General features: G+C 43.7%; 1 protein-coding gene across 8 annotated transcripts in view; it reads left to right on the top strand.

Moving 5' to 3' along the window:
- The window catches only part of FAT1 (FAT atypical cadherin 1), a 277,803-nt gene extending 255,787 nt beyond the window's left edge, over positions 1 to 22,016 (top strand). For 6 of the 8 annotated variants that reach the window (XR_014978169.1, XR_014978170.1, XM_085641981.1 and 3 more), the window contains 3 exons: positions 4,385 to 4,444; positions 19,561 to 19,596; positions 20,535 to 22,016. Coding sequence is in view for 6 of the 8 variants with exons in the window: in XM_085641981.1 (XP_085498107.1) it covers positions 4,385 to 4,444; positions 19,561 to 19,596; positions 20,535 to 21,163 (725 nt within the window). In the remaining 2 variants the exon portion in view is untranslated. The remainder of the gene's footprint in view (positions 1 to 4,384; positions 4,445 to 19,560; positions 19,597 to 20,534) is intronic. The other 2 variants (XM_085641985.1, XM_085641986.1) reach the window with 2 other exon arrangements.
- The last annotated feature ends 3,292 nt before the right edge of the window (positions 22,017 to 25,308 follow it).

Raw genomic sequence — 25,308 nt, 5'->3', positions numbered from 1 at the left:
AAGAGGAAGAACAACAAGATTCTTCTATGAAGATGATCCTGCAACACTGGGTTTGTTCCAAGAAACAGAGGGGTCAGAATATCTTGAGACTCAGTGGCAGGACATCAAAATGGACTCCCCAGAAGATGGGATAGATATGTTCTGTTGAGGCAGTCTCCTCCCGGATGACATTGCAGTGTGCAGTCAATTAAGAGGACAGCAGACAAATATAGGGTACAAATAAAAGAGAAATCAGTAGTTTTCTTTGTTACACTGTTACCTTCCCAAAACAGGGTAGAATCTACTAATGCTGCCAAGCATACTGGATCAGGTAAGAGAAGCATTCAAGGGGCCTGCAACTTGCAGATCAGGAGCACCAAGGGCTGAGAAAAAATACAAGCACTCCTCATAAGACCCTCCATACATGCGAGGAATCACAACAGCGGACTGAATTATTGCGGCCAACACCTACAGTAGCCATTACCACAGACACAGTGCATATGGGTTTGGGAGCTCATATGGGGAACCTCAAAATCAAAGGATTTTGTAAAGAGCAGGAAGCTGTACAACATAAATGGATGTAAAGAGTGTTCCTAGCCTTAAAAACCTTTTGGCTGTGGGGAAAGTCATTAGTAATTCAAATGGACAATACAACAACAATAATCAATCTCAACAAACGAGGAGGGGCAAAATCATTTGTACTTTAAAAACTCGCGCAAGAGATCGGGAGGTGGGCCATCCAAAGACCAACATAACATCTTCCAGGGAAAGAAAACTTTGAAGCAAACCTGCTAAGCAGACCAGTATCCTGCTCACATGAATGAGAATTCAAGCAAACTGTGCTTAAACAGATATTCAGGCAATGGGGAACACCAGAAATAGACCTGTTTGCAACACCTCAAATCAATCAATCAGTCCGGTATTTGTAAAGCGCAAACTAATCACCCCTAAGGGTCTCAAGGCACGGGGGCCCTCAGGGAGATCAAGTGAGCTGTTGCCCTGAGTCACATGGTGCTGAGTTGAGCTGGCACCAGGGATTGAACCGTGAGCCCCGAGCTCTGGAGTCAGCCGCTCTGGCTGCCGCACCACACCTCTCACTCCTAAAAATGAGAAACGCTAATCCTTTGCAGCCAAACACACACCTCCAGTCCGTGGGGAATGCTGTGTCGGTATACTAGCCAGGGAGATTTGCTAACACTTTTCTCCCGATCCCACTGTTACTCAAAGTAATCAACATATGCAAATTGTATCAAATTACATGAATTCTTATTGTACCACAAAGGACTAGACACACTTGGTTCTTGAACCTAATAGAGATAGCCCAAGACAATATGCAGAAGCTACCGGGCCTACAAGACCTACTCTATATGTTTAGGAGAAGAGTTCTCCATCAAGAGCCGAAAACCATGAGTTTTTAGCAGCTTGGCTCCTAGACAGAGTTTAGACATCTCAGTCTACCAGAGAACACAATGGTAATTCTCAGAGAAGCAAGAAGACCAACAACCAGAAAATGCTACACAGCCAAATGGGAAAAATACTCAAGGTGGTGCATCAGATTTGGCTTCTTAAGACAATTCAAAGCACTCTACTGTCTTACGATATCTCACACACCTACTAGACAACAGACTAACTTATTCTTCTTTGAAGGTATATTTGGCAGCAGTGGTGGCCTACACAAGAGGACCTATAGGAAGGAGATTTTTCAAACCTCTGTAATCAAAAGATTCATGGAGGGAGCAAAACAAATGGCTTCACCACGAAGGGTGTTGGCATCAACATGGAACCTAAACTTAGTGTTAACACAGCTAATGAGAAAACCATTTGAACCACTTCACAAACTAGTCACATTGAAGATGGCTTTCCTTATCACAATGACTACTCTTCGGATAGTAAGTGAATTGCAAGCACGCGCAATCCAAACACCATGCATGCAAATGCACAAAGACAGGATAGTAATGAGGACAGACCCACATTTCCTACCCAAAGTCATCTTATATTTTCCACATAAACCAATCAATACAAAATACTAGTTTCTTTCAGGAACCAAAGATACAAGCAGAAAAAGCACTACACGCGCTAGACACCAGAAGAGGTGTAATGCACTATATGGGGAAGACAAGACCAATTAGGAGGGCAAAACAGCTCTTTGTGTCATTCGAAGACAGAAACCTGGGAAACTAGTTACAAGAAATACCATCTCAAGATGGATCACACAGAAATTCCAAATGGGTCACGCAATAGCGGAAATATAACCAGAACCAAACCTAAAGCACACTCCACTTGTAAAAAATGGAGCAATGATTGCCTTTCTGACAAATATACCATTGCAGGATATTTGCATGGAAGCTACTTGGTGTCAGTGCACACGTTCACAAAATACTATTGCATAGGTGCACAGATGAAGAAGGAAGCTCAAGTGGGACAAAGAGTGTTAAAATATTTATTTGCAATCTTCAACTCAACCACAAGGTTAAAAAAAAAAAAAGCTACAAAATTAATGCACAGCATGTGGATCCAGAAAAGATTCACACTGCCAAACGAAATGGCTTCTTAGCTGTAACAGTAGCTGTACAGCATGAAGAATGTTCTGGATTCACCTGCGACCCCCCCTCCCCTGAAGATGAGGGAGCAATTACAAAGAAAAGAATTTGAAGAGGGTGTCCACGCATAGGGGCTGCCAAAGAAGGGCATGTGTCAGAAAAGGCAGGATTAGGCATCAAATGGTGGAACAGTAAACGTGTTAACAATAAAACCGAGAAAGATACAAAGAAGAATTACAGTCCCAACCACTAGATGGCAGAATAATGTTCATAATTTGAATCCAGCAAATTCTTCAAGCTGCAAAACTCCTAATGTTAAACAATTTCTGTTCGTTCCAAACTCTAACAATCCAAAGTTTTCTATCTTCCATTGTGATGGTGTAGATGACTGTGTGCCCATCCTGAGGGTACCTCTCTAGAGATAAATAATTTGGAGCATCACTTTCATGTCTTCAGTATTTGCTTTGTGAAATCAAAATCATTTGCATTTTTTCATTCCAGCTTTTTTTTGCAGTGTCTGTGACCGCAGTAATGGAAATGTATGTGCCATATTAGGTTTCTTAGCGGACTCACAATTTCTTTCACAATTATTTCTTTTCGATTTGGGCAATTTTTATGTTTTGTAGTGGCTGACGCTGTTTGCTTCAGAGCCAAAGTGGCTGTGATCTCTGCTTTGACTAGTCTATCACTGTGTGAGCAAACTGCTTTATCGTTTCACTTTACATTGCCATTTTGTAATAGCACTTTATTCATAAGTGTGTGGTGTGTGCTAGAAGACTATTGTGCAAAATCCCCCGCCAGAAAACGGTTTTGTAATTTTAAAAACCAGTTTTATGAAGTGCAAACATGAACACAGTGCAGTGTCAATTATTCGCGAGGTGTTAAATGTTTTGCGTTATGTTTGATAATTGCAAGATATTGTGATGTTGCGGCCCATGTTACACAGGACCACATTACACAGTAAGAGTTTTAGCCATCGTTATGCATGTTTGGTTATTTCCCACGTTCTTGTGCTTCCACTCGTGACTCTTACACAGTCGTACTTGTGCATACGTTTCACCAGCTATTGGCTCCCAGTATGCCAGTTTTCAAACATAAGTAATGGTGCATTAAAAATGCAAAGCAGGGTATACTAAGTGTGAAACGTTATAGGAAGCGAACTGTAGGAAGTAGGGACAGAAGAGGTGCAACTTTAGTGGCAGGACGGCATTCTAACCTTTGTTAGGCATGTGTTCAGTGCACTTTCGATACTGCACATGTGCATATATTTTAACATAGGATTTTCACTCTGCAGTTAATTTGTACATGCTGCACTTTTGAGCACAGCTGTACAGATGGGTGGTGCTTCCACCATAGTGCTACAATTGTGCCATCGACATGACATTTCGAATAACATAAGTAAAACTTTGTTGAATGGATGAACATTTTCCAGTTTATTAGCAGAAATTAATCGGCATCTTCATGTGGCAAATAGGCACTTCTGTATTCATGTTTGCACGTAGTTATCTTAATTTGTTTTTAATTAGAAAACAAACTGTGGTAGAAGGGTTTGCCCATTTAAGTTTTTTTTTTTATTTGCTTCAAATTGTGATCTTTTATGTAGACTTTTAAGTAAGCTGCCTTTTTAATTGTTTTTTTAAGACTTGAGATAAATGATGGTGATTTGAAAATATCAGCTAAGAGTTGATTGAACCTAAACAGAGATGCATGCATTTTCTTTTAAACCATCATTGACAAGAGTGCTGAGGTTTCCAGTTGAAACTGTAAACTTGTTCACTCCTGCTTTACTCTGAATCAGGCACGCTGTTGTGATTTCTGCTCTCTTGTATTGTTTCTAATATGCTTCTCTTCTGCCTTTTTACAAGCTTCCATAGTCACTGTGATACACCTTGTCAATGCCGTTGTTGACTCGGTGGGAAAAGAAGGTATATGTTCGTTTCTTAGTATGTTCATTTTTTTACTCTGTGTGTTGTGGGGCATAGCATTATAGTATGTTTCCATTCTTTAAATATTAAGATCAATCTGGTTCATGTTGCTTTGCATTGATCTTACACAAATCTTCATAAATATGCTGACATTTCGTTCTGGATTACTTAACAGGACTCATGACTGCATGCACAGCAACGCATGCTTCTATTTGACTAACATTTTAGCCTTCTTGAAAAATAGTTTGCATTCCACCATATTCGAGATCTATTCCTGTTTGTATTGTTCTTTTATTTAAATTAGTTACTCTTATCCATTTGCAACTCCTATACGCTTCCAGTATGTTAAGCTGTCCCGTATTTTGCTGATGACCTTCAACTGACCTGTCTGCTAGGCACTTTTTAGGTGTGGTAACTATTACCCTAGAAAAATCTTGCAATGTCCAGAAGAAGGCATTGTAAGTAAAATTACCTCAAATACCTTACAGACCTTGAGGCAGAAAATGTCAAATGTGGAATCCGGCTATTTGCTTTTGATGGCCCTGTTGTGAAATGTTTTTGAGATAAGGGTTGTGACGAACTCAAAGGATGATAAGAAAATGTATTTAAGATGTAATCCTGTCATCTTTAAATTTCAAGTAGAAAACATACTTTACAAGAAATTGCTTTCTGAAAACGTTTTTCTACTATTACCATAAAAACATGACTTTAATATGGTCAAATTTTGCATCAACCTGTAATCTGAGATATCCCTCATCTCCAGATTATTGATGTTCAGTGTCTTGCAAATTCAGTACCTGCCGTAATTCCACACTCTTACCTAGAGTAGATGGTACTAATGTATGCATTTTTCTGGGCTGTTCTTTAGGAATTCAGATTTTTAGAGATTCAGAATTAGGAGGTTTGGGTTACAGAGATAATTGTAGATAGCAGATAATCTAATGTTGGTGTGGGGAGGGTCAAAGTGGGTGTTGGTATTGGGGCCATGCATGTGAAGTATAGTGCAAGGTATGTATGGGGTGGACTGTGGTATAAAATTAAATTTTCCTTTCGCATCCTGTTAGCACAGTGATGCTTCCCAAAGTACCTCAGTGCTCAGATTCCTCCCTTCTCTGTGGTTAATTTTGTAACGGTTCTTCAGGTCTCATGCATTAAGGAAGAGTTGCTCCTATCTACTTCTATGGTGAATTGTGATGTCTGCACACTACCAGCTACAAAGCCAATAAATCTTCATTTTTTTAGATTGTCAGCAAATTCTACGCATCCTCCTCGCTCCTAAACCAATATTTTTTTACCCTCCGTTCGGTTCAGCTTAGCGAAGGGTAAAATCCATGCTTTTCAAACTCCCATAATTTCTGGTCACTTTTACATTGATGCTTTAGTTCAGCCACAGCTTAGTTTCCTTGTGCTGATTTTTGTCATCTTCTCGACTTTAGTAACCCTATTTTAGAATACTGAAAAATATTTTTGAGGTTTTTTTGTGTGCTTTTAATTGGGTAATGTTGCGGTCTGTTTTATGTTGCATTTTCATTATTATAAATCTTGAAATCCGATGGTGGTGGGGAAAGAGTTCAGGAGTGGTAATGCTCCTCTTGCAGGTATGCTGTAAGCTTTTCGTTGACACCATTTTATTTTCTCTTTTTAGGCCCTTTTCCCGCAAGAATAGGCATTTTATTAGGCCCCAGTGGGGTGTTGACAAGGTCCTTCACAATATATCTTGTACTCAAAAGCTAGCCACATCGTTTGTTGTGCTCGTCCTTGTACTCTTGCTAATGAAGTATGCTTAAGGGACCTTGGGAGTCTCCTGCCATCCTAGTTGGGTTGGAGTGTTTTCAAAGGATCTGCCTGTCACTTCTATCTCCAGACTCAGTGTCTCCACCTATTTAAACTACTTTTTGGTCTTCCTAGTTCTTAAAACAGATAGATTCCTACCTATAGAAATCTGCTGCCAACATCTTCCGTGAGCACCCTCTTCTACATACTGCCGTTGTTCCACACCACACACACCACACACTGCCTGATCTGTCTGCATGTTGGACATTAATGTGGGTGGGACTTCCACAAAACCTGTTGCAGGGATTCTTCTCAGGAACAGAACTATGCTTGGTACCCTAGAACATCAGCATTTGGGGACTGAGTCACTATACCCCTTCAGAATCTAGGGGCCCGGATCTGACTAGCTGTTAGTGCCTCACTTGACCGCCTAACCTTTCCAGAGACAAGTGATTTTGCCCCCCAGAACACACAGCTCCTGATCCTCTCAGGGATCAGGGCAGCAGGTCACCCCCTTTCATTCTCTCACTCCTACTTGTCCACAATAAATAGAAAAGAGACGCGAGCAACAATTTTAAATATTTATTTAAACTATCATGCTCTAATAAGTAATAATTGTGCCACAACTAGCAAGCAAATGCAGGTCAGTAATGCCATTAGCATGATTAGGAGACCATATACAATAAAAAGCCCATTCATATTATCTGACAGATTTGCCTATATTTACCCTCACTACAAAAACAAAGTGAATATAGCTCTCTGGGTGTAGTGGCGGACCCCATACATACTTTTGCATACAGAGATAGTTCTTCTGAATCCCAGCTGACACAGTTCTCTTGTCTTGGGACCTTGCTCTGTCTGCAAGTCTCTGCTCTGTTTGGAACGACATGTCTCATGTTATATGACAAAACATCTGGTTTCAAAAACAGCAGCTCGGTGTCTCTATTATGCCTGGGTGCTAGAGTCCGACCACAGAGAATAACAAGAGGCAATGTTTGACCATGCCAAGGATCTGCAGACTAAATCCCAGGAAAATGACAAAATACAAAGATATGTGCTGACTATATGTGAAAATAAAATGAGGCCCAAAAAGAAGCATGCGCTTGGGTAACGTGTGCAAAGCAAAAGTGGCCTACGACTGCAAAGTTAAACTAACATAGGGAAAACGACAATGTCCGTATAGGGAACACATGACACACCCGGCTTGTTATTGGATCATCCTAGACTTGCGCCAGTGTGCGGGCATGCACACAAGCACACCCTGGGTTAAATACAAGACTCCCTTTTGATGGCTTTTATCTCTGGTCTTTGTGGATTTCCCCGGTTGCCATTTGTCCTCCCCAATGGATTATCTGTTTTTTAAGTGGGATTCTTAGTCGAATCCTACAGTTACCAGTTGTTAGGAGTTTCCTTGCTTTCAAGCAAATGGGGTGCTTCGGTAGTAAAATAAATTGTCTGCAGGCTATTGTGAGTTAAATCCAGTTCAGAATAAAGCTGAAGGTGTTCTACGTTCATTGATCTTTATGAAAATCTCTTTCTCACAAACTGTTTTTCTAATCCCAACTTAAAAATGAATAAATCAAACCTCATTTTTTTAGTCTGAAATAAAGGACTGTCAAAATGTGTGTAAGGCTTTGTTATGAAATACCATTTATGGCAAATGGCAGAAATGAGAGTATTGCAACTCCTGCCACAAACAACCCACTTGGTTTGGACCTCTGGTGATTCATTTATGACTTCTCAGCAAAGACATAATTTCCAGTCGTCTTCCTCAGTACACATTCCTTTTCTAGTGTAACCACACACAATTTTAGTATTTGTTGAATTCTTGTGTTGCATGGTGCTTGCTCCATAGTAATTTCTTTCCTTTTGTGAATGCCCATGGGACGATCTGGCTTGATATCTGTTGGGAGTTGGATCTTTGCATAAGTAGTGTTTTTATATAACCTAAGCAATCCTGTTTGCGTCAGAACCTATATCAAGCCAGTGAGCGCACTTCTTTAGAGCGGTTACAGCGACAGAAATTCAATCCATTACAGGCTGCATAGGAAAACGGGCATGGCGGTGCTCCCCATTCTAATCTGGTTCGGTTTTAGAACCTATTTTCCATAAGTTCGGGTAAATATTGAGACAACTGCATGCCTTGATGTCTGTGAGACGGACTCCGTTGTTCATTTTCTCAGGTTGTATTTCTAAACCTCACTTAGTCTGGCAATCCGTACATGTTGAGGATCCCACAGTTTACCAATTGGCATTCTCTAGTGATGAAGCAAACACAAGGAGATGATGGACGGAGTGCTGAAACTTTTCAGACACTCACCCCCAGTTACAGATCTGGGTTGAATCCATCATCGTTCTTTAGCTCACTTTGCCACCCCAGTTCGGATCCAGCTATATACAAATCAGTCGTGACCCTGTGCCTCATGGGAACAGTCCTGCCTGAACTGCCAAGCCAGGTCTAACCTGGATCGGAAACAAGCATCCTGGGACCTGTTTCAGGGTAACACCCCTCATCAGCCAGGCTAGCTTGAATCCAGTGGCAAAGTGAGCAAGGGACTCGCGTCTGGGCATACCCTGCCAACTTAGGGTGTATAAAGCAAACGCGGAGATGATGGACGGAGCGCTGAAACCTTCCAGACACTCACCCCCAGTCACAGATCTGGGTTGAACACGCTAAAGAAGGATGATGGATTCAACCCAAATCTGTGACTGGGGGATTCTGAAAAGTTTCAGCGCTCGGTCCATCATCTCCTTGTGTTTGCTTTATTCTCTATAGCTGCTCAATTTGCTAAACGGTCATTTTTATAAACCGTGCAATAAAAAAATTAAAAAAATGTTTATTATTTTTTTTTTTTATAAGCCTGATCTCGGAGGAACAATTTTGTGTAGGACCTATTTTTCACAAGAGGCAATGTGAGCAGAGACTCTGATAACATAAAATTGGTAATATTTGTATTTATATAATTTTGGGAACTCGCACAAAAAAGAGATTTGAGTGGTGTGAAAAATGTAATAGTTACGCTTTATTATTCAAAGAAAAATATTTAGATCCCTAGCATATTTGTCTGCATTTCTCATACTTTATGCTTGCATTTTATAGCTACAGATTTCCTAATTTTCGCTATGCTTAATCACTAGCAGCAATATGTGACCTGAAAGTGTGATTGATGTATGCACTACGTTTATCATACAGGTTTTGTGGATGATAATGGGGGCCAGTATATGGTGTGGTGTTGGAATTAGTTGTGCAGTCTCAGTGTGTGTGTGTGGCAGACTCTTCGTATAGGGTCTGATTAAAATGGTGGGTGGATTGTTACATTGTAGCTAAGTTAGTTTTGAAAAGTGATGAATCTTGGAGTTTGAGTTGTGACGTGATCTAGAGGTTGTTGCAGACTCCAAGATGATTGCATTGGGCATGCAGCATATAACACAGTTGCTATGTCCAAGAAACTGTTGCGATTCCAAGGAAGACGGAAAGCCAGTGGGCAGATTACAGTATGGTGCGGTTTCTTGGCACGGTTAAGTTTTAACACTCCATAAAGGACAATGGGGATGAGGGTACTCCAATCTGCTAAAAAGAGGCAACAATATTGTAATGGTACTTTCTGGGGTAAATAGGAATGGAATATGTAAAGTTTTGAGTAGTAAAGGAAAGAGAAGTTAAGTGACAAAGGGGCATATTAACAAGCCAGGCGATAAAATTGTCGCCGCTTTAGCGGCAGAAAACTGCCGGTAAAACGGCGATAATGGGTTTGATAATATGCTCTATGGATTTCCAATTGAAACCCATGTTAAATGTGAAGGACGTCTAACATGGGCTTCAATTGGAATTCCATAGAGCATATTATCAAGCCCATTATCGCCGCTTTAGCGGCAGTTTTCTGCCGCTAAAGCGGCGATAATTTTATCGCCTGGCTTGTTAATATGCCCCAAAGTTTGCCAGTATAAGAGTAATCTGAGATGGTGGTGTTGTAAACAGAAGGTGGTGCTGGCAAAGCGAGGTATCTGTCATATGTATAATATCCTGGTCAGGGAAAGCTGTATAGCTAACGAAATCAACCTCATCCCTTTCAAAAATGGAACACATCTCGGAGTGAACACAATTGACTTGGACTGAGGCCTATGACAAAGTAAAACATTGTCAGTACAAATGGTGTCCAGCACCAGTTTCCCTGTAAATCTCACTTACAGGACCATACTTGATTTGCCCTCCACATGGATGCTTCAGGTTTTTGCACCAGTTATTTATCTTGATGCAGATTTACTGCAGTACTTTTGAGGTCCTATGTAAATCCCTAGAGACAAACATCTGTTCTAAAAATGTAATAACACTACAGTAGCAGATTTCTGACTACAGGAGCAGATTACTGACATTTTCTCGTGCCTCCTGTTAGTAGGAAACATTGTGTTTTTTAATTTCCACTGCTGAAGTCAATCTAGTTGTCTGTTTTTTGTTTAATTAAACGTCCATGGATGCCATACTGACATACTCTTTAAGACCAGTAGGAAGTCTCTTTAGGGAACCATTGTTTTTCAAAAGTTTATTTTTTGCTGAACAACTTTGGTTTAAAGTAATGAATTGTGCTCCAGAAGGTGCTAAACAAGAATGAGATTTAGTGTTCTATGTTTGGCTTTAAAACGTGCACCCCGTGCATGGAACACAAATATTTTGAAAAATCAAAGGAACTGACATAATCTCTCAGGAAAAGTTAGCATATTCTTTACTCTGCAAATCTGAAAGAAACACAGTGTTAGATCCCTTACCTTATAATTAACCCCAGGCGTCAGACTGGATCCGGAAAGTTTTCGTCAGCAGTACCCCTGCGCGCTGGAAGGTGGCGTCGTTGGGCTCCGCGTCCGTCGTTGGGCTCCGCGTCCGTCGTCGGCGTCGTGGTTGCCGAGATGAAGTTGCGGCAGCTACTTAGACACCGCCCTCTCGCGCTGAAGTCAGTTTTTTCTTTTTCTGCACCAGCAAGCCCAGATCCGGAGAGAGCGGTACCCCGAGTCACTTTTTGACTGAGTTTTTCGAGGCCTTTTTGTCTTTTCTTTTCGAGTCGATCGAATCCTGGTGCCATAGGGATGCCTGGTTTCAAGTCCTGCGGGGACTGTCATCGAATGATGTCGGTGACGGACCTGCACCGCATGTGTCTCTACTGCCTGGGGCGGAACCACGACTCCAAGTCGTGCCCCGACTGCTGGGCCATGGCGCCGAAGACTTTGCGGGAGCAGTCCCGAAATTTGCTTGAAGTCTGGCAGTCAGCTCCGCGTTGCTCAAGGTCCCGGTCCTGTGGGAGGTCGAGGGACCAGTCACGGAGCCATCACCATCATTTGTCAGAAACAAAGTCTTCGTACTCTGGGTCAGGTAAGGCGAAGCATCACAAGAAGTCAAAGAAGTAGCATCGCCCACCGACTTCCCCATCGCCAGTCGAGTGACGTGGCTGAAGGTGTGGGTGGTGCCACCCCCGCAGCTCTGGCGGAACCTACGGTGTCGCCGTCTGCCTACCTGCCCTTCCCGGGTCCGTTGGCGACTCCGGCCCAGCTGCAGGAATTTCTGTCAGCCATGGCCCGCCTCTTTGGGACGTCAGGCCCCACCAGCACGCCTTTCGGCCCTGGGGCCCGACTGGGGGTCCTCGCCCTTATCTGTCAGCGGCTCCAGTTCCGCCATCGCTGTCAGCTCCTGCCCTGGTGCCTCAGGACCCCCAGGGATCCAGGCCTTGATCCCGATGGACGCCGGTTGACCTAGTGACACCTACACCTCCACCACCGGCACCACTCCCGACATCCCCGGACGATGCAGTCCCTGGTTTCTGACCTGATGTGGACATGGCGCCGGTGGGGCCTTTCTGCCCCTATGTCCAGCCTCCGTATTTTCAGTCTGTCCCAAAGCCTTCGGAGGAAGGGGAGGACTGGGAGGGGTCTGATGACCCTCTCACAGCACAGTGTGAGTTTGACCCGGACTGGGTTGAGGAATTTGGGGATGCCAGCGGTTTTGACACCTCTGCTGACCGTGGCATGCTAACTCCTCCTACCGTGGCTACGGAGGAGGGTGCGAGTTACGCAGTGGTGTTGCGTTGGGCAGCCGAGGCTCACCACCTCGATCTCCCTACAGTGGCCGTCAGGACTAACCTCCTGACAGAAGTGCTTCAGCGGCTGGCTACCTCTGCGGAGCCAGTGCTGCCTTTTTAATGATGCACTTTCAGAAGTTCTTTTGGGCACCTGGTCCAGGATCAACACAGGAGCTCCTGTGGATAGGAATGTGGTCTGATGCCATCGCCCTGCGCCGGGTGACCCCCCCCCCCCCCCTCTTCCTCTCCCAACACCCCACCCCTGAGAGCTTGGTTGTTCAACCCTCTACATCCCAAAGCGCCTTCCCTATCGCACCTCTGGATAGGGAATCCAAGAGACTGGAACAGTTTGGGAAGAAGATTTTTTCTTCCGCCAGTTCTGGGCTGCGGTCTGTGAACTCTGCATGCCTCTTGGTCTGTTATTCCTACTCTGTGTGGGATACGGTGGCGCAGGTGCTGCCTCAGTGTCAGGAGGAGGCCCAGACAGTGCTCTCTAAAGGCTTTAGCTGAAGGGAGGGATGTGGCAAAGTTCACAATACGATGTGACCTTGACACCGCCAACCCACTGGGCAGGGCGATTTCCACGACAGTGACTCTTTGCCGCTACGCCTGGCTGAAGACTAACTGCTTTTCGGGGGATGTCCAGAACACCCTGATGGACATGCCCTTTGATGGCATTCACCTTTTTGGCAACAAGGCAGATAGTGCGTTGGAGCGTTTTAAGGACTCGCAGGCTACGGCCAAGTCCTTGGGCCTTTTGGCCACTCGCCCTCCTCCGCCTTGTGCTTTTCGCTCCTTTCGTGGCCACAGAAGGGGTGCCCCAACACATCCGCTTCAGAGCCACAGGCTGCAGCAGCAGCAGTCTCAGTACAGCCACGGACGTGGGACACGCAGAAGCGGGCCAGCGGGCGGGTCAGTCCACCTCCACCCCAACCAGCACTGCCTCCAAACCTTCCTAGTCTAGTTTTTCAGGCCCATGAAATGCCAGCGGGTGGCAGGATCCACCATCACCTCCCCCACTGGCGCACCATCACTACTGACAGGTGGGTTTTTCAAATAGTCTGAAGGTGCTCCTCCTTTCCCTTCGAGACTACCCCTCCAGCCATGCCACCCCAGTACCACCGCATGTCAGGGGATCACTTGGCACGTCTTCAACAGGAATTTGCGACCCTCTTGGCCAAGGGGGCCATCAAGCGTGTTCCTGCGCCAGAAGTAGGTTGTGGTTGTTATTCCCACTACTTTCTGGTGCCCAAGAAGGACAATGGCCTGCGTCTTATCTTAGACCTCCAGAACGTCAATCACTTCCTCCGGAAGGAGAAGTTCAAGATGTTAACTCTGGCTCAGGTCTTGTCTGCCCTCAACCCTGGAGATTGGATGGTCAGCGTTGGATCTGCAGGACACATATTTTCATATTCCCGTCCTGCTGGCCCACCGGCGTTACCTGCGGTTTACGGTAGGCCACGAGCACTTTCAGTTTACCGTGCTCCCTTTTGGCCTTACCAGCGCCCCTCGGGTGTTCACTAAAGTGATGGCGGTGGTCGCAGCTCATTTGCACAGATCAGGGGTTCCTGTCTTCCCCTATCTCGACGACTGGCTGTTGAAGGCGGGATCGCCCCAGGCAGTCGTCTCCCACCTCCAGACTAAGGCCTTCCAGCTCCTTTTGCTGGGGTTCTCCATCAATGTGCCGAAGTCGCACCTGATTCCCTCTCAGAAGCTCCTATTCATCAGAGCGGTTCTGGATACGACGCTCTTTCGGGCCTATCCTCCTGAACGTCGAGACCAGGATATTCAGGCCGATTCCGATCTGTCGGCCTCTATCCTGGGTTTCGGTCAGGCTGACCCTGAGGCTGCTGGGCCTCATGGCCTCCTGCATCCTGCTGATTGATCATGCAGATGGCATATGCTGGCTCTGCAGTGGGACCTGAAGTTCCAGTGGGCGCAGCATCAGGGAAACCTGTCCGAGTCTTTCCAGATCTGGGAGGGCACTGCACAACAGCTGCAGTGGTGGCTCACGAACCGGCATTGGGTCACTGGCAGATCCCTCTCCCTTCCCCAACCGGAGCACACAGTGGTGACTGATGCGTCCCTCCTGGGATGGGGCAGTCACACGGGAGAGGTGGACATCAGAGGCCTATGGGCTCCTTCTGGAGCTTCAGGCGATCCGACTTGCACTGAAGACATTCCTTCCCTCTGTCAAGGGGAGAGTAGTGCAGGTGTTCACAGACAACACCACCGCCATGTGGTACTGCAACAAAGAGGGCGGGGATGGGGTCTTGGATGCTATGTCAGGAGGCTCTGCGCCACAGGACATGGCTGGAACATCAGGGCATTTCCGTGGTGGTTCAACACCTGGCAGGTTCACTGAACGCCATGGCAGACGAACTCTGCCGCGGGTGCATGATGGATCACGAATGGCATCTTCACTTGGACGTGGTGCAAGGTCTCTTTCAGCAGTGGGGAAAGCCTTGGTTAGATCTATTTGCCACTTAAGAGAACACGCAATGTCAGCAGTTCTGCGCATTGGAATTTACAAGGCGGCACTCGCTCGGTGATGCTTTTTGTCGCGAGTGGATTTGCGGTCTGTTGTACACCTTTCCGCCTATACCACTTCTGCCCAGAGTGCTGAAGATCATGCAAGACCGGGCCCAAGTCACTCTTGTGGCTCCGGACTGGGCTCGAAGAGTATGGTGTATCCAGAGCTACTCAGTATGACCATCGATCTTCCGATCCGACTGCCTCTTCGGGAGGATCTTCTGTCGCAGCAGCAGGGGATGGTCCTCCACATGAACCTGTCTGTCCAGTCTCCACCTCCTTGCGTGGAGATTAAGCGGCGGCAGTTGATTCCTTTTGACTTGCCTACTGAAGTTTGTAATTTCATTCTGGCGGCCCTCCACTAAGTTGGTATACGCCTGCAGGTGGAACAAATTTGTGGCATGGTGCACAGCAAAGGCTGTGGATCCCCTTTCTGCCCCTCCTTCTGAAGTCCTTTTGTTCCTTCTTTCTTTGTCCCAGCAGGACTCTGCTCTGGGCACTATCAAAGGCTACCTTTCTGCTATTTTGCCCTTTCTCAGGCTCCCTGATCAGCCCTCTCTTTTCAAGTCCCCTGTTGTAAATAGATTCCTCAAAGGCATTACTCACCTTTTCCCTCCTATTCCTTTTGTCATGCCACAGTGGGACTTGATCTGGTTCTTACATACTTAATGTGCGCTCCCTTTGATCCTCTTCACAACTGTCCTCTACGTCTCTTAACTCTGACTGCTTTCCTGGTTGCCATCACCTCTGCTAGGAGAGTGAGTGAGCTCCAGGCTCTTTCTTGTAAGCCTCTGTTTCTGTCTGTCCATCCGGACAAGGTTGTGCTCAGAACCCGTCCATCCTTTCTGCCAAAAGTTGTCACAGCTTTTCACATTGGGCAGACCATCACTTTGCCCACCTTCTTTCCGCCTCTGCATCCTTCCAGAGAAGAAGAGAGGCTCCATCGTGTGGACCCAAAACAGGTGCTCTCATTTTACCGGGTGGATGACCTACTCTTTGTCGGCTACGTTGGCGCCAAGAAAGGTCGGGCCGTACACAAGCGGACTTTCTCCCGATGGGTCGTCTTGTGTATCAAAGCCTGTTATTCTCTGGCTAAGAAGAAGCCGCCGTTGGGGCTGCATGCCCATTCCACCAGGGCAACAGCTGCCACTACGGCATTGGGACGTAGTGTTCCCTTACAAGACATCTGTCAAGCGACTACGTGGGCCTCGCTGCACACTTTTACTAAGCACTACTGCCTGGACAGCCAAGTCCGGAGAGACTGCTTCTTTGGCCATTCTGTTCTCCGAGACTTCCTGGTGTGACCTTGGTTCGCAGACCCACCACCGGGGTTGGTATTGCTGGGGTATCTATTCTAAGGTAAGGAATCTATCACTGTATTTGTCTTTCAGATGAACAAGTTACTTACTTTCGGTAGCGATATATCTGTAAGAAACATAGTAGTGATAGATTCCTTACCACCCCACCTATCCTCCATGTTCTGCGAACTGATTTCTAGGGTTAAGGTCATTACTTTTCAGGGCCCTAGTTTCAAGGTACCAGTGGTCAGTATCTGGCATGGCTCTGCGTTCCTGGCGTGGAAAGTTGTGTACAGAACTGACGTCAGCGCGCGAGGGCGGCGTCTAAGTAGCTGCCGTGAAGTCCCCTCGGCGACAACGAGTGACGCAGAGCCGCACGACGCCACCTTCCGACACGCAGGGGTACTGCTGATGAAAACTTTTTGGATCCAGTCTGACACCTGGGTGTAATTCTAAGGTAAGGAACGTCACTACTAATGTTTCTTACAGCTATATCGTTATCGATGGTAAGTAACTTGTCCTTCTAGAATATTTTCTCCTATAGAGAGGGCGCTTCATATCACACTTCTGCTTCCGAAATTGTAGGTATTATTATTTTCCAGCTTATTGGCACCCAATTTACATATTTACCAATCTAAATAAAAAAAAGGAGGGTTGGTTTGGTCGTACTGGGATTCAAGCTGATGACCACCAGGTCACAGCAAATGCTAATGGTTAGTGGAGACTACCTGGTCCATCTTTCTGGCATGGTGATTATTTACTTCCTTCCTGGCATAGGCATGTTCCCTTAATTTAGATACGGCATAACAGTTGCTTAGTAGGACCATAGGGTGCTGTTCTGTTTTGATTCCATTGACCAAGTTACAGTAGCTACTCATTTGGTAACCCAGGCAAGATAGAATCAGCATACAGACCATTGTGATTCTGAATGAAGTGGTAGTAATGGTAATATTTTTTCTGATGACTCTTAGAAGAAAGATGCATGTTGTGACTTTTTTATGTATTTGTGCCTTGAATGTAAGATTAGAGTCAAATGCAATTCCCAAGTTTCTTGTATGTGGTACTGATGTTGGCAGTAGACCCTGTTTGACTGGAGACTATGCAGCAGTCCATAATAGGTGTTTTTCAAACACAACATTAGGGAATTGCTTTTCATCCAGCCAGTTAAATATGAGAAGCAAGCAGAGAGCTGTTGTGGATTCCTGTTAAATCGTACAATCCGTTGAGGGCTGTCTGTCGAAGAAAAAAATGTATGACCAAAGGAGTTGATCAGTCTTGCCAAGGGAGAGACCTACACATTAAACAAAGTTTGGTTCAGGGCAGATACTCATTGGACCCCGTAATGAGATTGATTTGCCTGGGTAACAAAACTCCCATAAGCAGACTGTCATCTTATGTTCTGACAGGAAGGAGAAGGACCATTTTAATGTTGTCCTAGATACCCTCACTCTTGCCAGCCTCTCCAGAAGGCTGTTGTGTAAAATGGTATCAAAGGCAGCTGACCAGTCTAGGAGCACCATGTCCTCTATCTATTGCATCTAGCATCCCAAGGCTATCATCAGTGGTTTTGTAAGGCTTATTTCCACTTACTTGCTCATTAAGAATTTAAAACGCACACATCCTGTCCTCCTTACACACTGGTTTCATTACAGCTTTGGTACTTACAAAATCTACACACCGTGCAAACCATAGTATGCAGAGCACACTAATGTGTGTTTCTTAGTAAACAAATCCTTATTTTTAGATAAGATTATTACAGAACACCAATTGTTTTTTGTTATTTTTGCACAGTCTATTTTTACCAAACCATTTTCTTTAAGATCTGGACTACCCACGCTTACTTTGTAAATGTAGTTAACAGAATCCATTACATTTTAGGATCCATCCGTTTCTGACTCCAACAATGCTTTTTTTTATCTTCTGTTTCATAATTCTGAGGATATTCAGTACTGACAGCGTGAATTTTTGTCACATGAACAAGGCATGGAGAGGGCAGTTTACTTTGTGCCCTACTCCTCGCCTGATCAATAACTATTTGGGGGTGCCCATCCCCTTTAGTAATAGTTATTTTAAACCCAACATTTGACATTCTGGGTATAATACACACAATTGTTTTTATAAGATGTGCTATGTACATTGAAAGTTACATGCAGTGCATGTGCATTCACCTACACGCTTGTACATAATCCATGGTGTTCTTACTTTGGTTGTACATACTAGGATGTTTCTGATCATGAAGAGGCCCTACACTGTTAGGCTTTGGCAATTTTTGAATTTGGCAGCTAAGGTTAACAATGTTATAATAAGACCTCGTCCCACAACCACCTTGCACAACTGTTTTGAAAAAGTATCTGAAAAGGGTTACTCAAATATTTTTTTAAATATTTTTAATCGTACAAGAGCCCAAGTATCTATTCCAAAAGTGGAATTACACACGTTTAACAGTACTTTAAAAAAAACCTCTTTAAACGTGTGGCTGATGCCTAGAACGACAAGTGTCCATAGGTCTCCTCTAGTTTTAGAACTTTTAGCAGCACAGTGAACAACTATTTTTAGATGCATATTCAGCTGGCTCACAATAAGGTGAAGAATTTTAAAGGTGTTTCCCAGCATGCCCCAGTTCTGGTACAACCTGCGAGCTAGTGTACAACACTAGTTCCTTACTAGAGTCCTTGTACGTTCACATGGTGGTGAGGCACAATGAAAGATAGATACAATGGGACTGTCAGGAGGAATATGTCAACAGATGGCTATTATTGTGCCCAGTAGATATGCCAAGAACCGATCAAAATGCAATATTTTGGTATAATACAGTGGTTTGATTCGTAGTTGTTTTTAGTTCATTCCCTCTCAGATACATTGCATGTTTGCAACTTCTGTGTGTTTTAGTAGTTTTGTAATGAAAAATAATTAGGTACTCTATTGATCATGGAGATGAGTTTGTTTTTGTGTGTTGTATTTAGGGTAGGGGAGAATAACGCTGCAAGTAGTGCATGCTTTACAGATGCATCTATAGAAATTTCAGGCATGTTGCTGAAACTGTAGCTCTGGTAATATTTTGAATACTGTGTGAATTGTCTAATTTGTGTGGAAAAATATCCTCACATCCATAAAGAAAATTATAATTTTGTTCAAGTCAGTATCACAAGAACAAATGTTGTTTAATTTGTAGAAAAACATAAACCTTAGGCTCCAAATTTCCCATTTGCGATAAAGGACCTCCAAAAAGCACCAACTCGCTTGCCTTTTGCATTTTGCCATTTGGCAAGCATGTGCTGCGCCAGACACCGCTGAGCGGATCATGAAGCATGCTTGCTCAGCTGGAATGATTGTAAAAGGGAGTGTTTTTTTGCTAATTAAATAACTGTTACTCCTTACCTTGGAAAACTTATTATTAGAATTCTAACTTCAAATGTTTCCTCTTTTTCTTTTTACTTGGTTCCTAAAGAGTCTTTAGCTGTTCCTGACCTCAGGAATTCAAGAGGTGATTTCAGCATGCCATTCAATGTTAACCACTAAAATCCCCTGCTTTTTTCACTATCACAAGTGTTTGCTGGCAGTCATTTTCTCGGTGTGTCAGTGCATGTTTGTGCTTCACTTTCCACAATCGTGTCTCTTAATCATCTGTTTGTTAAAGTTAAAAGCCAATGTTCTACTTGCTTAAAAGCTTCCAATTCCGTATGATTATCTTAACACTTTGTCACACCATTTATGCAAGTGTCCTATGTGAGTGTCCTTTGCTCCAAGTGCATAAACGAGATTGACTGATACGGATATCAGAATGCCCCAAGAGTTGCATGGTTTAAAACGGTGCGGTTTCCCCATTTCAAATGTTGCCTTTGAGAGGCAGGCTGTAAATCGGGAGTTTCCATGGTGGGTGAAGGAGGGCTGAACCAGTGATATGGTTTCAGGATATTCAAATAAGATACATTTGACTGTAAATGCAACATATGCACATAGCCTGTGGCTGTCTAAAAAATCAGGTATCAATCGGGCCTTTTTTTGGATATCCCTTAGGATACCCACACACTGGCAATTAAAAGGCGATGGGTATTTTATGATGTGCTCGCAGTATAGGACCACTTTGTTGGACTCTGTATTATGCTGCTAATAACTCATTTATGTAGGTCCTTGTAGAGTTTACAAGGCATGCCATATTTCTGCAAGACGTAGTTTCTAGTAATCTACCTTCTAGGGAGTAATAGTCCTATCAGATCACAAAATGTTTGTTATTCTTAAGGCAGAATAGGAGCTTTTGGGGTTCTGTTATAGATACAGGTTGCTTCTTGTTTTTAGGGTAAAGAGTTCTCCACAAATGATGACTTCACTAACAACTGACTCCTAATGCAATGTTTTTGAACCCCATTCCTGTTTGAGCAAAACTTTTGGAAAGTTATTTTATCATTGTTTTTGCATTCACAGGATATCACTGGGACACTTCAGACTGGATGCCAAACGTGCAGTTACCAGGCATTCAGGAATACCCACATTATGAAGCGGTTGAGGAACCGGCTCCCCCTTACACTGATCCAAGCGCCATCGATACAGACTATTACCCTGGAGGCTTCGACATTGAAAGTGACTTTCCACCACCGCCGGATGACTTTACTGCTCCTGATGATCTCCCACCATTGCCGCCAGAATACAGCGATCAGTTTGATTCCATAGAACCACCCAGAGACATGCCCATTGTAGGCAGCTTGGGTTCCTCAGCAAAAAGTAGGCAGAGGTTTAATCTCAGCCAGTATTTGCCTCATCACCACTACCCTGCAGACATGCCTGACCTTCAGAGCTCAGCCAACGGAGACAGCAGTGGGTACAGAGAACCCTACGCGTCTTACACTCTACGGTATGAGGGAGGCTTTGAAGAGCCGATGATGGACAACATGTCCATGTCTGTGTACACTTCTACAGCTTCATGCTCCGATATGTCTGCGTGTGGTGAAGTGGAGTCCGAGGTCATGATGAGTGACTATGAAAGTGGGGATGATAGCCACTTTGAAGATGTAGTTATCCCGCCTCTGGATTCTCCACATCATACGGAAGTCTGATGCTGTAACCTGACAAAAAAAAGTGCCTGGACGTTAGTCAAATTTAAAGATCCTATAGTCAAAGTCTATCTTTTATTTTTCTCGTTAGCAGCAGTGCGTGTATGCTTGTGTTTCAATGAGCTGGTTCTTGCACGACTCCACCAAGTCTATGCAGCTCACTTAAACATTTGTATATATGCCTATTTCCATTACCTGACCTCTCCTGATTGGACAGAAATGATGAATATTATTGGCTGTGCCATTTCAACATTTTTTTTTATACTTGCAATATCTATGTAAAAGAAAAGGGGAAAGAAAACAGACGTACCACTTTGCCATGTTAGCATGACACATGTTTTGTATAGCCCATAATCAAAGATTCATTTTAAATTCCTTCTTTTTTGTAAATGTTCTGTACAGTTTAGATTTTCTTGATTTTAATTAGAATTTGTAGATATTTTGTGAATTTTGCTTTCTGACGATCTTAGTTATGTTACTGTCCATTGAGCAAGCACCATAACCTCTTACACCCGGGCTCCACTGTACAATCTTTTTTTCCCTACTGAAGTTTCCATTTCATAATAACGGTTAAACCTTTTCATGCAATTCCAAATTGTACATATTCTGTGAAGCAATCTGACTGTTTTGGATCAGGTGTATGGTAATGTCTTAAAAAAATGCTGTATTTTAGAACTGTAAACATTTTTCCCTTCATGGAAAGTGTAATGGGGACCCACTGCATACTTATTTAGAACCAAAACCACCAAGACACGATTTTTATAGTGTCTGTATATTTGTGATGCAATGGTCTTGTAAAGGTTTTTACTACCATTAGCCACTCTTTCTTACTGACAATAAATTATTAATAAAATAAGGTTTTGTTGTCCCTTTCCATTTGTAAAGTGTCCCTTCCTAGTTGATAAACCTGAATATTTATTTTAATTTTATTTCCCATCCTTTCTATGATAGCCCATGTGTAACTGTAATTGTTCGTTAATTTAAAATGCCAGAAGAAGGGAGTGTCTCACAATTAAATAATAAAGTATGGCACATGTTCCTATAAAATCCATAATACTGGAGGGCATATGAGCTATGTTTGAAAAACGGAAAACAAATAGTGTTTCGGGTATGAAGCTGTTTTAATACAAAGATATCTGGAAGCCGAGGTGTAAGTTCTGTAAGATGATTTATTGTAAGCAATAGGTTCCAATAATAAGCTTCAATGATGAGCTATAGTAATGAGCCCCACCAGGAGCAGCGTCCCTGCTGTTCAGCTCATACTCCAACTGCCACTCACAGGCACACTAACATTCGAATGCATCACCATTCATCAACATTCCACACAGTACATTCATACTGGCTGAGTAGAAGGTATAACACATCTCCCCTTTTTATAGAACAAAAGAAAACATTGCGACTACAAGGTAAAGATCTCGCAAGCGCATAAGGAGAGAAAAGAAACATATGAAAACAAATTAGATGTGAGAACAACTTGAATTGCATATACATAATGGAACATGCATGTAAATAAGAGGGCAACCATAATGTAAATAACTGATGGACACATCACAATCTGATAAAGAAACAAGAAGACCTGCATGGAAACATATCGGGTGGAAAGATGAAAGAAGACCATGCATGTAAAAGCAATAAATAAAAAAATACATTGCAAATACCAGATGAACATATTGCAATTTAATAAAGATACAAAAGAGACAACAATGACATGCATGAAAACATATTAAATGTAATCACCCCATCTCCCCGCTTTTCAAAACAAAACTAGAAAACCACACACACTCCCTCGCCCCACATCTCATACCGAACCCCACATGCCACAAAGCACACTAGTTGGTCAGACTAGCATGAAAGGCAGCCCACAGAGAAAATCTAACACATGTGGCGTGGCAGACAACACTCAGCATGAAGTGAACATGAAGTCACACACCATCAACGCAGTACCACAGAGAATCCCCCACCATTTAACTCTGACCCCAAAACCTAAAGTGTGCAACAGCAAAGAATGGGTGAAATCCACCACATGCTTCATCCCTAAAAGAAAGGAAAACTACCATACAGTAAGCAAGTATACAGTAAACGGGGAGTGACTTAACCTCCCGTAGTCATCTCGCACAAAACATCTGACGCAAAAAGGGTGTCTTAACCTCATGCAGTCCTCCCACACAAAACATCTGAAGAAAAAACTGGTGACTTAACCTTGCACAGTCATCACACAACGCATCCGCTACATGAAAAACCATGGGTGGCTTACTACCTCATGGTCATTCCTTAAAACATGTAATGTAGCAAAGGATAACTTACTTCCCCTGCATCCTTCAATCCTTACATAATCCTTCAGGGAAAAGAAACCCCCCAATAAAAAACAACCCTCTACTGCCCAAAATTGGGTGCACGTCCATGCCCCACAAATGACTGGGCATCTCGTACCTTAAAACCAAACCGTATAAGCAAAACAATTCCATATTATTACTGCATTGCCATCAACATAAAACATTTCAGCAGCAAGCATGAAGAATATAGGCACACACTTAACCCCATTGTCGAGATAATACTTCTCCAATACAAATGGATCTGCTTTTTCCACAGTCGCACATGCCTCCAAAGGCTATATAATGCCTTCGACCAAGATCCGGCATGTTCTCAGGTTCCGTAGACCAGAGCATGTTCCTGCCGCCCTGGAACACAAACTTGGGGCTGATCTACAGATTTTTCCTTTCCCTACCGTCATTATAAAGTTTCAGGGCAGCACTTCCAACAACCGCAACTAACGTATTCCAGTCCGCACAACAGTTTCTCTAACTGACGGCCATGTACAGTACTCCAGAGCAGATTCTGTCGATGAATGCAGATATCACATTAGCTTCCATGGAGTGCATTCTATCTTCACAGCAGGACAACATCACAGTGTCTGCCGAAACCGTGGGCGGCCTCGCTTTACCTGCGAATGCACCCGCACGCAGGTCAGTCGCTTGGAAATACTTGACGCCTCTTCCTGCTTCGCAAGCGTCACTCCCATGCATGCTCTATCATGCAAGTTACGTCCCACAAAGTGAAGACAGATCTCATCAATGGACTCCCAGGACGCATGGCATCCCTCGCCGTTTTCCCTGGATAGAGAGCATTTCAAATTCTGCATTTACAGTAAAACTCCAACATGCGCTTCTGGCGTAGTACCCTCCACTCGCAGCTGCATGTGACTTTTCAAATGGCCAGATAACGTTAATGGCAAAACATGACCCTCCGCCACAGAAATGCACAGAAACTCACACAAAAAAGGGTTGAAAGTTTTGAATCCCATTTCAAGCAGAAAGTCTCACATACACTGCCCGTTTAAACCTGCAAGCAACCCACTCCAAAGCACAACCAGTTCCTGTTAAACCTACTCTTCCAGTTTCCTTCGCACAAAAGGATGACTTATCCTTACAAACACGACGTAGCTGGTCATGCATTGTGTATTTGAGGTTGACTTTACTCACATATAAACCACATCACATAAGGAAAGAATCACACCCTGGCTCGGCCGTCCAATGGAGAGGAGCATGGTGGGGTGGCAGGCATTTTTTTGCTTACTTCAGGCTACTGAAATTTTCCTTTGGTAGTTTCTTTCAAGTAGTTTCTTGTATAATTGCTGCAAATTTCTCCTCACGCGTAGTTTATATTGAAGCTTCATTTTCTGGTAATTTTTGGTTTCTCGCTCTTTTTCTCTGTAAGTTTTCATCTTTTATTCAGCTTACACACGTAGGTTCTTCAAAATTGTTGCCAAAATGTTGTAATACAAAAATGTCTAGAAGCCGAGGTGTAAGTTCTGTAAGATCATTTATTGTTAGCAATAGGTTCCAATAATAAGCTTCATTGATGTAGTAATGAGCCTCACCAGGAGCAGCCTCCCTTCTGCTCAGCCCATACACCCAACTGACACTCACGGGCACACTAGCATTCCAATGCATCACCATGCACCAACAATCCACACCGCACATTCATACTGGCTAAGCAGCAGGTATAACAGAAGCTATTCAGATGTTTGCTATAGACATTCTAAGCTCCAACATTGCAAGTAGTATTACACATGCTATCGTGTGCAGAAATATCCGCTATGCATCAATGCCTTTGTGCTTCATAGTGCACAGGGAACATTTTTGCCTTCA

Source organism: Triturus cristatus, chromosome 2_2 (genome assembly GCF_964204655.1).
Source record: "Triturus cristatus chromosome 2_2, aTriCri1.1, whole genome shotgun sequence".
In the NCBI taxonomy this organism is placed as follows: Eukaryota; Metazoa; Chordata; class Amphibia; order Caudata; family Salamandridae; genus Triturus; species Triturus cristatus.
The sequence above is the reverse complement of the archived record's forward strand: the minus strand, read 5'-3'. Positions and strand labels throughout refer to the sequence as shown.